The following is a 14,187-nucleotide window of genomic DNA, read 5'->3' on the forward strand; positions in this document are numbered from 1 at the left end:
CAAGCTGCGTTTTCCTCTACGGTTGCTTTCTGTTCTCTCTACAGTAGTAAAAAATGTATACATTATTATATTTTATATGGAAATTTATCTGAATTTACGGTAATATTTATGTTACAAAATTAGTAAATTATATTGTTCTTAATAGTTTAGCATTAAAACACATGAAAAATGATATTTTGTAATATAAATTACCAAAATATAAATAAAAAAATTATAATAAATAATAAAAATATTTTCAGTTTCCATAAACAATTATTAGTTACCGTAGGTTTTAAGGAAAAATCTGCAAACGACTGAGACATCGAACTCTTTCTTTCCACTTTATAATATAGTTTGTGTGCGTTTTCTGAAAGTGGCTTTTCACGCAGTCGTCAATATATTAGCAATTTTTTTTTTTTTTACTGTAAACATATTACTGCATCAAGTTTGGACAATTTTCTCATCATTTTACAGAATTTAGTCCAATTTCTCAAACCACCTCCCACATACTAAGCTTCAGTTTTTCCTTCTTCCTGTCTAAGCAGGACTCTACATATATAAAAAGATCCGTTTTAAATTTAGCCAGCCATGCCGGTACCTTCTAGCAATACCCAGTCCCTCACAGACCCGTAGTTAAGGTGTGAATATGAGAGTGTGAGCAGTGGAAAGTGCTGTGCCTTTGTTAATAAGTGTTATAAATAACCCTTCGCCATCTTTGGGAACCCATTTCAACACCGGTATGAGGAGTAATTGAGCAGACACATTCTTCCTGTTCTCTCCCGGTGCATTATGTGTCTCTTCTCTCCTGTTCTGCTTTGAGTGTGTGTGTGTGTGTGTGTGTCTCCTGAACCCACGCACAGAATGCTCCGAGCTTCAGAATGTGCCTCGCTCTCCAAATTAGCCCACAATGCCTTTTATTGCAAATGGCAAAACCACACACACACAGGGCTAAGCGAGGTTTTGTCAGAGATGCACAGAGCCGAAGGGAGCGTTGCAGAATAAAAACACAACTGATAAAAGCTAAAGCCTAAAGGGATGTTTTTTTTGTGAGAGATGGTGCTACAAATCCCTTGCCATTAGCGCTAAGTGAATTATTGATTTGGCTGTAATTATAAGGCAAGTTTTGTGTCCAACGGCATCTGCCGCTGTGTTAAAGACTAGGCACGTATCCAAGGGAAGATTAAAAAATAAATAAAAAAATTCCAATCTTTATGCATACTTCAGTTTCCACTGATAGGTCACCATGTATTGCATGAAGCATGTTTTACATGTATTGCATGTAGCATATTGTTTGTATCACTCCTGAAACATCTGTTCTTTTCTTACTATCGTGTTGTAACTTAGTATTATTTAATCTATGCATTTATGCTAGATCCACTACATCTCTGCGTTTCTTAGCACTAGCTTCAACAACACAGAAGTGAACCTTTTTATGTTGCTAACAAAGTCCCTCTAGAGTCATAAGCGATGGATTTAAAAATGCTAATTTAATCCCCATTAAAATTTTGAAACGAGGCATGTGAGAAAAGTTGAAAAAACTGTCGAAACTGGCTGATTAAAAAAATCGTATGCCTTTCATCAAGACTCATCACTGAAACTTTACTGCGAACAAATTTTTGACTTTTTCCAAAAAAAATGTCTATCCTGGTTTAGCACGGAACAATAGCTTAAACAGGTTCAGCGCTGTTGAGTTAAGTAATGGCTCTGTGCAGTAGTGATGTGTTCATGAACGATTCGTTCTTTTTGAACGAGTCTTTAACGTGACTCAGAAGAATGAGTAGTCGAGCATGCACAAAGCATTGCAAAACCTCCGTAGGTTATGTACAGGAAACAGAAATGAGTAGTTACCTTTGAGTCTTTTGGTCTGAAATGTTTGTACATTCTTTTGTCACGTGACTCACATGGACGCTATGCATCGTAATACACCGGAAACAGAATTGAGCGAGTCTTCTAGTCTTCTAGTCTGAGTCAGTTGTTCTTTTGTCACGTGACTCCCATAGAGGCTATGCAGTGCAATAGATTAAAAAAATAGATTCAGAACCGAGTCACTAAAATATCCAAACTTCCCATCACTACTGTGCAGGACACTCGAGACATAAGCACAGGCCTTAACTATAGAGTGCTTTATTGTCCACAATTTAAAAAGGTAAAAATGAAGCAAGATTTTAAGAGGAAATGTTTTTCAAGAAAGGAAGTTTTACAGTCTTGCTTTATTACTCTAATCTTAGTTCTTGTTCTACCGGACTCTTATACTTTAATACATTTTTTTTTAAACAACAACAACAAAATATGTTCCCTGAAAGAGAAAGTAATTTGTCATTTTGTACACTAAAGTGTGCGCAGGCTTTCATACCATTAACATTTACAGATGCCAGATGATGACTCGGCTGTTTAGACAGCTAGCGGGGAGCGTAGTCCACCACCTGGGCCCTGGACACAAAAAACACAATTCAAGTCAATTAAATTTTGTTTGTTTAGCACTTTTAACAGTGGTCATTGTCGGAAAGCAGCTTTACAGAATTAGGCCTTGTTCACACGGGCGTTAAGTTTTTGGATAAACGAACGCGCTCTGAACGTCCTAGACGTTTATGTTGCGTTTTGTAGTGGCGCTTGATTGACTTCTACACCGGCGTTCGTTTGTCTCTGTCTAACGTCAGCCTGCAGCCCAAATTGCAGTTTGTGTGTTAACCTGTAGAGGCAGTGTCGGGCCCTGTATAACAGCCCGCCGCTACTGGGTTCACCTTCTGACTGCACAACGTCTAGTAAAGGAAGTTTTTTTTGTGGTTTATGAAGAAATGCGAAAATTTTCGCGTACGTTTTTCAACAATTAATTTTTTTTATTTTGCCCTTTTACGCATTTCCCTATGTATAGCATGTAGTATCATGGGATATATCCGGTCCTCCGAAGCGTAAAATGAACGCGCAGAAAACGAACTAGAAGAGGTTTCCTTGCGTTCGTTGGGTTCGGAACGGCAAGAAAAAGCTGCATGCAATGTTTTTTTGATGCCGTATAAACGCGCAGCCGGACAAACACACGTCACCAAAGCCCGGGTGAACACTCTCATTGACTCCTATGTGTAGAAAAAACTTGCCGCTTGATAGATGTTGCTCACCGGACACTACAAACGCAAGAAAAACGCTGAATTTTAACGCCCGTGTGAACAAGGCCTTATAAGAAAAGTTTATCAGAGAACAGCTGTCTGTATCAGTCTGTTATCAGTAAAGTGGAACCGTCCCCAGTCACCACATGCATCGCAAGTAGACCACATGGGGCCTTCATGTGAGGAGATCTTCAACCAGAATTGGGGCACCAGGATGAGTCAGACAGGTCCGGATGGCAGAGGGGGCCTGGATCACTGGCAGCTCAGGAGCTCAGATAACAGAGAGAGATAACAGTTACGTATGCTCACAGTCTTCATCCACAGTTTTGATGCACGTCTTTCTAGTTTCTAGAGTGATGATAGGTTAAGCAGTGTTGTGCTAGAATTTCGAGTGGAGCATGTTGCTGAGTGGAACTTAAGTGCCTTCAGGTTGGTCTGTTTTTGGCTTTGGAGGTAAGCATTAAACTTGAACTTGAACTAGTGCTTGAACTTTAATGGCAAAAGATGGGAAGGCAGTTGTTGTGAGGGAGAATTTAGTAGTGGCTGAGATGCATTCTGGTTGATCTGTGATGACCTACAGGGGTTGACCAGCAAGGATGAGTTTCAGTACTCCTTTAGTTGGACACTGAGATGACAAAGCACTCAATAAGCACCTGGGACATGTCTATGGCTAGAAATGGCCTGATTCACCTAAAGGTGAGTCAGGCTAGCCAGGTAAAGATTGAATTGTTGATAGTGGGCTCATGGGCATGGACAGGTGGAGATTTTGCAGTTCTGACCGTCCTTATTTTGCCTTGAATGGTCCTACATGGAAACCCCAAAGATATGTGGACAGGGACATATGTCTTTATGCTTAGGGGGGTTAGATGTTGTGAACTAAAAGGCTTTTGAAATGAGGCTTCTCCTCAGGGTTGTAGAGCTTACTCTCTGTGATAGATGTTGGTGGTTTGGGCATCTTACTGGTCAACTGCATTTACAAAACCCATCGAGCACCAGGATGAAGCTGGTTCTCATAAAGACCATCCCAGAAAAGAAAGACCAAAACTTGCCTCGGCTGCAGAAGAGAAGTTCGTTTAGAGTTACCAGCCTCACCAATTACAGTAACAGCGCCTCAGATTAGAGCCATTATGGAGGCTTTACAGAGCATACCTAGAAGATACCTATCAATATCAATTGTTTAAAAGAGATTATTGCATATTTTGAATTCATTCAGCATTGTTTTATAATGTAGAAAAGGTTAAAAATCATTAAAGACCTTGGAAATAGAAGGTATATCCTTTTGACTGGTAGTGTACAGTATCTCACAGTCACCTTGGAAATATCTAGTGATCTCCCAGGAGCTGGTGTAATCTGGAAATAGAAGTCTGGGCTGGAATTCTCAACCTGCTGTCATCATGACCCCATCAAGGAAAGCAGAAGGAAGATAAATGAATGACCCTGTATTTTATAATGAATTATAATCTTATTATCTAAGATGATGATGGGTTTCCTTTTGAGTCTGGTTCCTCTCAAAGTTTCTTCCTCATGTCATCTCATCTTTGCATTGCTGCTATCAGTTATCGCTCGTTTGGACGTAAATATCTTTAAAGCTGCTTTGTGACAATGTTTTTTTGCTAAAAGTGGTAAACTAATTAATAGATTGTCCAAAACTAACTACGTATTCAGTGTCAGATGGTGGAACCAGCATATCTTTTGTTTAGAGACGTAGATAGTTCTCTGTTCAACTTACTGTAAAATGTCAATCTGTCCTGGCCCAGCTAGCCGGATAAGTAGGTCTCCAAGTTAGCCAGTTAGTTTTTTTTTTTGGTAATTTATGTTGTTAATTTATGTTGTCAGGCCAATCTGTTGTTGAGTATTTGAGTTAATAGGTATGAACATCAACATGGCATGCTTTTTGCCATCTGCAAAATGTACTTTTGCGTGTGTGTTTGTCCTTCTTTCCTGGTTCAGGTTGATCCAGTAAGAACATGGAGGTGCGGTGGAGAAATAATTCTTCTTCTTCTTTCAATTCATCTTAAAACTTCAATCAACAATCCAGGCATTCTAGGCAAACCTATTAATATGGGATCCTTACAATGTTGTACAGTACATACTACATCTAGCATCAGCAATCGTAATCCATCCAGTCACTGAGACCTTTACCTTCACTAAAAACCTTTGTCGACAATGGCAGATGAAGATGAAGACTCCATGTTTAACCACCAACTACATGTAAAGTAAAAACTGAAATCCTGGAGTGCATGCTAAGTCAGATCACACCATTTTTACCAACTGCTATAAACCTTCTAATTAAGAATTCGATGATACTCATGGAACAGAGGTCCCCTTTCCATTCAGCAAAGTACTGATTCATTTCCAGTCGCACCCTGTTCTTTATATGTGTCATATCGGCTATCAGGCAGCCGGAAAACTCTCCCACTCTTTTGTCGTCCTAATCAGCTGCAGCGGTGACGTGTTCCTGAGGTGTCCAGAAGACCGAACAGATAGCATGTTTCTATTTCTGGAGCGCCACTTCGGCTAATTTCACACTCACTGGCAGTTGCGTAGAGCTCTCGTCAAAGCTGTCACTTTCATTCAGTTTTACATAGTATCACCGTCACCGCAGAAATGCGTAGCGCCTTAGTAACTACCAAGAGCTACCAAGGAGCTGATCTTGATCTGGTTCTTGATTCACTCTTAGTTTTCTGTTATCTGATTAGGCATATTTTAGCAGTTCGGTAGTGCGAGTGTGAGTAATAGCTGAGAGGTCCACTTCTGATGAGGATCTGTTGGCTGTGGTGCGCGCACAGACAAGTGTCCAGACAAGAGTGGTACTTTTCTGTTACCAAGAATCGCCTAGAGTACATTTACACAAGAACAAGTGCGTCTGATGATAGAGGTATTAATACAGCCCAGGGGGTTGAAGAACCTTAGACTATCAGTGTAAACAGGTGACAGTAGAAGTGTCCTGTAATAACCTCATTGATAACAAGGTCACAAGAGGCAGTGAATGAAAAGAGAGGAGCTATTTGTCTCTCCCTTTTTTTTATTTTTCACTAGACGCTTTTTAAGCACAAAGCTTTTTTTGGTCCTCAAGCACACACATGCATGCATGCATGCACACACACCAATATCAAAATCAAACTTGCCGTCCCACTGCTCGGCTAAATTTCAGCTCGGCTCAGCTCAGAAAAGGGCGGATACGGTTCACTTCATCTCTCTTTGGCGTCTGGCAGCCTACTGGAAAAGAGCGAGCACATAAATAGGCTGCTATAAACCACACACAGGTGTAAATACTTACACATCATCTACTCCTTCTACAAAACTCCTCCGCTTAGTCAGAGCCAGGGATCGTTCTCACTCCCACTGCCACAACGACTCTTCTTGAAATTATACCTAAAAAGGTGTCTTATTTCACTATTTATAATGAAGAAAAGTGTTAGTCTTAGTGTGATGTCACATTTAAAAGAAGGTAGTGGCTCGGTAAATGGCTGATTTAAGCTAAGCCCTGGTTTTTACCCTGTATTTAATTTTTTTTATTTTTTATATTTAATATGTGGCACGGGGTGTAGTGGTTAACACGGTTGCCTTGCACCTCCAGGGTCCAGGTTCGAGTTTGCATGTTCTCCCTGTGCTTGGTGGGTTTCCTCCGGGTACTTCGGTTTCTTCCCACAGACTATAGAGATACAGATTAGACTAATTGGCGTTCCCAAATTTCCCTTAGTGTGTGTGTGCCCTATGCGCATCTAATGGATGCATCCTAAAGCCCAATCCCAATTCTACCCCTTACCCCTACACTTAGCCCTACCCCTTCGTTTGGCGCGTTCACGTGAAGGGGTGGGGATGTCTCATTTCTCTTTCGGTTGAAGGGGTAGGGGTAAGGGGAAGGGCCAGATAGCCTTCCAAACGAAGATTTTTCGGGACCTCACTTCAAACGAAGGGCTAACGAAATTTTCAAGATGGCCGCTCACTCGAGCAAGCAGACCCATAGAATTTTGCCATTAATAAGGATTTTTATGACAAGTTTTCATTATATGTATATTCATTTTAGTCTTGTGTTTGTGTTTTTAGTGATGTTTTGTAAAAAAACGTTAAAAAAAACCGCTAAAGTTTGCTAGCGGATAGCACCGATTGCGCAATATTACAAAAATATATTTTTATGTCATATACACTTTACTGCATGCTACAAACAAATATGAAAGTTTAGTAGCATGGCAGTTTGCCGAGCTTTTGATAACACATTGTTTGTTTTGCTTACGGCCATACTGTACATAGTGTACATGTAAATGAACGGATACGTATGAAGACGTATAACAGTGTTGTAGTGGTGTCCCATTTCCTAGGGGAAATATTTTAACCCTTCCCCTTTCCACTTCGTTTCAAGGGACAAGGGGAAGGGGCGAAGGGTAGGGGAAGGAGTAGAAAATAGAATTGGGATTGGGCTTAAGTCTCCTGGGATAGGCTCCAGGCCCCCAGTGACCCTGAATACAGGATAAAGCGGTATGGACAATAAGTGTGTGTGCATGTGTATCTATATCCCCCCCCCCCCTCTCTCTCATATATATATATATATATCTTATTTTTTATAGCCTGGTTATCCTACAGTCACAGATGCATGCTGTATACACACCTAAAGTCTCCTGTTCTGAACCTGCATGTTTCCCCTTGTTTCTCATTGCTAAAATGTCCTTGAATATCCTGTCCCCCTTTTAATCTCTCTTTGTCTCTCTTCTCTCCCTTAATAAGACATCCATTAGCACACTGCCAGAGTGAGGAATCCAAAGTGCTCTCGTTGGCTTCAATTAGCACTAACATGTTTAACCAGCAGGCCGGCAAGCGATGTAGAAAATGTGTGCGTGTGTGTGTGTGTTTGTGTGCGTTTTACTTTTAGTCGATTGCATACTGTACAATTAAATAATCAGTCCAATCTACTGAATTTGCTGTTTCACATTTCTCCCCCCGCTTGCACAATACCGCTAATACACACCTGCTACGTAACTGATCAGCTAGCCAGTTTTTCATACTGTCTGATGCACAATACACACATTTATTTCTGCCTACTTTCGGATGGAGCTGTTGTATGCACTTATCCATTTTCTTGCCTGCTCTCTCTATCTCTCTCTCTTTCTCTTGAGCCAAGGAGGAATGGCAGAAGCGGAGGCGGTGTGCGAATTGTTTTGGGCTGTTTTGAGCGGCGCAGTATCCTGACCGAATTACGTGTCATGATGGTGTTTGTCAGCCTGCACTGACACACCGTTCTGTGTTGACGTGGCCCTCCGGAACAGAATCGGGGGTGAAAAAAAAAAGACATCACATATTTTTCTGTCATTTCTACTCAAAGCCAGTGAACCAAAAAGCCAAAGAGCGTTCTTGACCTCGACTGGTTTCCGACCTGCTGGAGAATATAGAAATATGGGAAATGAGATGCAGTGGACTAAATGTGACAGTGTGTAAAGGTTTAGTTCATAATGTCTATGTGTGTTGATGCAACATACTGTACGTAGCCACATGTATAATCAGGCATGTCAAAGTTGATGTAAATACAGTATAACTGTATTGTACACATGTGGGTTTGTTTGTGTATTTTAGCGTTCATTTGCTCATGTTTTAACATTTTGTTGGAGTCTCTTGGAGATACTTCTGTTCTGTCTGTTCATCATGACCTTGAGACCGAACAGCTCTGGGTTATGGGTGAATAATCTGCTAGCACTTATCAAGTCTTATTTGTCAAGCTGCGTCGGATGAAATTTATTTCTACATCATTTACATGAGTCTTGTTAGTCGGTTCAATCCAGTTAGGCTGGAAAAACATCCACGGTTTACAGTACATTTTCCTAGCAAGAGTTCCTGCAATTATATACAGTTCAAGTACACAAATATACAGATTATTTACACAAAGCAGCCATAACTTTAAAACCATTAACATTACAACCACCTAGGTTTTGGGTTCCAGTTGTGCTCCTGGGGTGGCTCTGGCCCCTCGAGGTGGCTCTGCAGGGCCTGAAAAGTGGACGCTCGCAGCAGACTCTATGGGTGCTATGGGTTGCGGAGTGGGGCCTCCATTGATTGGTTCACCCCATGCATGCTCGATCAGATTGGGATCTCTTGGGAGTTTGGAGCCTGGGTTAGAGCTTCTCGGGCTCTTTGCTGGCTGGGCCCCATTCTCAGTGGGCGGTGGAGCACTAGGTGTTCTGGTGCAATTCTTTTTTGGACAGCATTGGCTTTTTTGAAGATTTGTACTGCATCAGCTTTTCCATGGGATCCAACTGGATAGGCTGGGCTTTGGTCCCTGTGGGCATGATTGAGCCTTGGGTGCCCATGATTCTACCACTCGTTTGCTAATGTGTTAGTTGGTGACCAGTGTTGTTGATTGATGCATATCTGTCAAGGTTGAAACACTTATTTATTAATTAATTAAAAGAAGAATGTTCATATTAGATACTTAAAAATGACGCCAACCATTAAAATAGGATGAATGTAATGGCACCCGATAAAAAGAGGAAAAGTCATAGCGACTCTATTGAAGCTGACATGGTGCATTGGCTGAGCCGCATTTTTCGGAAAGTGTACTGTATCCCTGCTTCGACAATGTGATCTTTTCTTGTTTATAATTTTTTTATTTGTTTTTATTTTTAAGCACTGTGTGGGTTTTGCCTTTAAAGAAGTTGTGTGCTCAAGTCTCGCTTTCTGTCACTCTCTGTTTCTCTCAGATGGAAGACTTGATAGCTCGGATGCAGGATGAGAAGAACGGCATCCCGATTCGTACCGTGAAGAGTTTTCTCTCCAAAATTCCCAGTGTGTTCTCCGGTAAGGCACATAAATAACCATACACGATGGGCTTAACAAAGCCAATGCAAATCTTTTGTTCATTAGAACACACGTAGACAAGTAGACAATGTCATAAAGCTGGCTAACTCTTTAATCTCTTAGATCTTAATACTAACATGGCCGGTTAAGTTGCAGCTGCACAATGCATAAAAACATGCAAGAACATATCAACAGCTAGAGTTCACATTACTTAGAATCAGTAAAATATAAGTGACTTTGAACATGGCACGGTCGTTGGTGCCAGACTGGCTGGTTTTGAGTAACTCAGAAACTATTCAACACATTTTGCACAAATGGTGAGAAAACATCAAACGTGTCCTTTTTGTCCAGAACGCCTAGCATCGAGAAATAGAGAGAGACACGGTTCGGTTCTGGTAAAGAATAAAGTACAGGTTTTATACTGAATGCATAACATTTTCCGTCCGATTGTAAAGTTTAATATTTCATAAGTCAAACCATTATAAGTGGAGGTCTGTCAGTCCATTCTATTGCGGAAAAAAAAAACGTGTATTGACTCCTGCCAAAGTAGCAAGAGGGTTACTTTATCTAAACGTCTGTCTATAGGTTTATTTATTATTACTTTCTTATATCTTTCTATACTATTTTGTTTTTTTTTTAACCACCTACTCCTGTTATTTTTTTGATAAGTTATTTCTAGGCCTTGCAATATAAATAAACATTTATCATGCCAATAAAGCACCTTTGAATCTTGAATCTTATAAAGAGAAAGTGAGATCCAGAGATTGCCAGAGAGAAAAATCTAGACAGAGGCAGAGATTCTAAAATTCCTGGAAAGAAGAGCAAGAAGACAGTCCCCTATCCATCGCAACACCCATTTAATTTTATTTGAATCTCCCTCGCTCGCTCTCTCTCTCTCTCTCTCTCTCTCTCTCTCTCTCGCTGTCAGGTTTAATGAGAGCTCTGGCCTTACCACATCCTAATGGTTACGTCCAGATTAGATTTGTAAACGCATATGATTGGACGGCGAGAGCAGAGGCCCGTATTTGTCCAAGAAGACTGAGCAGGAGTGCTGAGCGTCCAAATGTCTTTTCTAATCTTATTCACTCCATGTGAAAGATGAGTCCTCAATCTCACGGTCAGCAACGCCAGCCCTCTCTCATAACCGTATCTTAACATGAGATGAAAAACCAGGAGGCAGCTCCGTTATGTGCAACACACAAGCTGGAGGGAGTGTCTTCCAAATATAGTGTTTAGTATACTGTGGAGTTTCTTTTAATACAGAATAAGCTCAAATTTTCAGAATATTTAGGAAAATCTTTTCTTTTTATAGTGAAAAACAATCATAAATAGAATAAGAATAAATAATTTTTTAATAAAAAGTTTTGTCTTGGAATGGTGCAAATTATCTGTAAGATATTTTAATGAATTAATTAAAAAGAAACTTTAATCAATTACTTTTGATTTCGTATGGCTTCACATGATAATGAGAAACTGCAATTAAATAATTATTTTAGGTTCGAACCTTGATATATCCATTCTTCATTACTCATATATTAATTAAATGGACTTAATTTTGAGAAATTTTATTGAAACATTTTGCCCCCACTGTTCTCCCAATCTCTTTCTAAATTACTACTTTTTTATTGGATCATCTGTTTTGCACAAGAAACACAAACTGTATACAGTGTTATAATACCTGCACACAAGTATCTTCCATTTTATTTATAATACCTGACCTTCATTATCTGTTATAAAACTATTTTATGCAGATGTTTGTTTTAGACATGTGGCAGGTTGTGCTCTCGGACCCGTGAAAGGATTTCTGGGTAATCAGAATGACTTTGCTTTATAAAGGTACATTAGTTTCATATCTTGCTGATGGAAAGGAAATGCACACTCGGATGTTAGTTCAATAAAACAGACATTACACGACATTTCAGGTTCACATCTACTTTTAAAGTGCCGGAGGTACGTGAGGGGCACGGAACAAGCACTCTGTCAGGGATAAACTGAAGGATCAAGATGGATAGACAGAAAGTCCAACCTCAATCCAGCATTCTCTCCCTCCCTGTCTCCTTCTTCTTTTTTATCTTCCTCCTTTTTTTCTTACTTTCCTTAACTTCTTCTCCTTGTGCATTTTAACCCCTTCCTCTACCTTATTTTCATCTTCTTCTTTAAAATAAATCTTAATTTTTCTTTTTCTTTTTCTTTCTATTTTTTTTTCCTCTTTGTTCATTTTCTTTGCACTTTTCTTGTTCTTCTTCTTTCTTTTTTTTCTATTTCTTCTCCTAGTACCCAATTCCCCTTCTCTTCCCCTCCTCCTCCATTGTGATCTGTTTTTCCTCCTTCCTTTACTTTATCTTTTTTCTGTTTTCTATCAACCTTCCTGTTGCTTTTTTTTACATTTCGTCATCTATTCCCTCTTCTTTTTGTTCTTCCTGTTTCTTTTAGCTTTTTTCTAGATTTCCTCGATTACTTTTCCTTATATGTTTTTTTTCTACTATCCTTTCACTCTTCTTCCATGATCTCCTGCTTCGCTTAATGCTTTTTCATAACCATTCTCTTCTCTTCTATCATTTTTCCCTTTTTCTTTTTTTTAATCTTTTCTAATTCTTTTTCTCTTTCTTTTTCTTTCTCCCCCACTTTCTTGTCCTTCTTCACACTCTTTTTTCTTTCCTTTTTTCTTCTTCTCCTACTACTTCCTTTCACCCTCCTTCTCCACCTCTTCATCCTCATCCACCTTTTCATGTGAGTAATTTAGCCTCACCGCTGTGTCTGCAGGTTCGGACATTGTACAGTGGCTGGTGAAGAACTTGAACATTGAGGATCCAGGTGAGTGCTGACTCTAACACACTAATGTGCTGTAGTTCAGGGTTACTGATGGTCACTGATGTTTTAATAAGCAGCAAAAAACCAAAATACTATTCAGTACCAATTCTACTACAAATTTCACTACATACTACAAGCTTCTAGTTTGGCCAGTTAGTCTGTTTAACGTACATTACACTTTTCCAATGTCTAATTGTTGTACATCTGTTATGAACAATTTCAGTATCAGCATCAGGACCACTGTGAAAAGACAGAAGAATTAGACCTTATAAATTCTGACTGTTCCTCAAATATTAGTGATTAAATTATATATATATTATTTGCATGACACTCAGTACAGTATGTGAGAACTTTTACACCAAGATATTGCACAAGACCATAAGAAAGTGTAAAAATGAAAAATTAGTGCTGTATCATACACCTTATCTAATGTCGAAGCTTTACAGTTTAATATCTTAAGTTCACAGAATTGCCAGAACCTCATAATTCCAAAGTCTTAGGACAATATTTGAGTAGTTAGTCATTTTCAGCCTGCACCAGTAAAACCTGGTGATTTTAAAAGTAAACAGGACAGAAATAATAAAGCTCCTCGACAGAAAGCTGAAGGCCATTAATTTATAATCACAACCAGTGTGTCTGGCAGAAATGCTGAAATATTAACCAGTTGATCATTTATTAATGAACACAACACTTTCGGTCTATAACTCTCCCCTGTGTGTGTAGGGTTTAAAGGTCACAGCATGAAAAATCTACTACTGCGTGAATGTGTTCGCGTGCATGTGTGTGCGTGTGTCTGTATAAAACTGTGAGCTTAAACATTTGCAATATAACAATAACAATAAGAATAAATTCAAACAGCAAAGTTGTTATTACTGCAGGTTAAGGTTCTTCAATCAGAGATCTTCAAAAGGCTACTAGTACAGTAGGTGTGTTAGTATTCCTGATGGTGCAGTAGATAGAGGGAAGTGTGGATTGATGGATGATAAATGTCTTTATTGATGACTGATAGATGGATAAATCAGGAGTGGCTTAATTGATTTAAGGATGCACTGATGCATAAATGAATGGATGGATGAAGGAATTAGTGAATGAAGTAAATAAATGAATGGATAAATAGAAGGATGGGTACATATAAAAATGGTGGTGTGTAATATGGGTTCCAGTTCATGTGTCCTGGAATGTGCCTGTGCCATCAGGGAACAAAAACTCCACAGATGTGATACCCTGGTCATTCAGTACATTTAATGTCATCAGCTGATTTCATTTTATTGCCGGAGCCTAGACCTCAGCAACCTCAGATCATAACTGGAGAGGCTTGTTCAGTGGACACTATGCATGAAGGGTCCATCGCTTCATGCGCTTCCCTTCTTACCCTGACGACCCATCGCTCTGGAATTGGCTTAATCTGAACTTCAGACCACATGACCTTTTTCCATTGCTTTGAAGCCCAATCTTTATGCTCCCTAACAAACTGAAGCCTTTTTTTTCTGAATAGTCTCACTAACAAGTG

The 14,187-nt window shown here is 39.5% G+C and overlaps 1 protein-coding gene across 1 annotated transcript in view; it reads left to right on the forward strand.

The window, feature by feature from the left end:
• The window catches only part of rgs7a (regulator of G protein signaling 7a), a 56,107-nt gene that overhangs the window by 24,244 nt on the left and 17,676 nt on the right, over nucleotides 1-14,187 (forward strand). Inside the window, exons 3-4 of the mRNA XM_053510525.1 lie at nucleotides 9,770-9,866; nucleotides 12,630-12,680. Coding sequence (XP_053366500.1) covers nucleotides 9,770-9,866; nucleotides 12,630-12,680 — 148 coding nt within the window. The remainder of the gene's footprint in view (nucleotides 1-9,769; nucleotides 9,867-12,629; nucleotides 12,681-14,187) is intronic.

Source organism: Clarias gariepinus, chromosome 13, assembly GCF_024256425.1.
Source record: "Clarias gariepinus isolate MV-2021 ecotype Netherlands chromosome 13, CGAR_prim_01v2, whole genome shotgun sequence".
NCBI lineage: Eukaryota > Metazoa > Chordata > Actinopteri > Siluriformes > Clariidae > Clarias > Clarias gariepinus.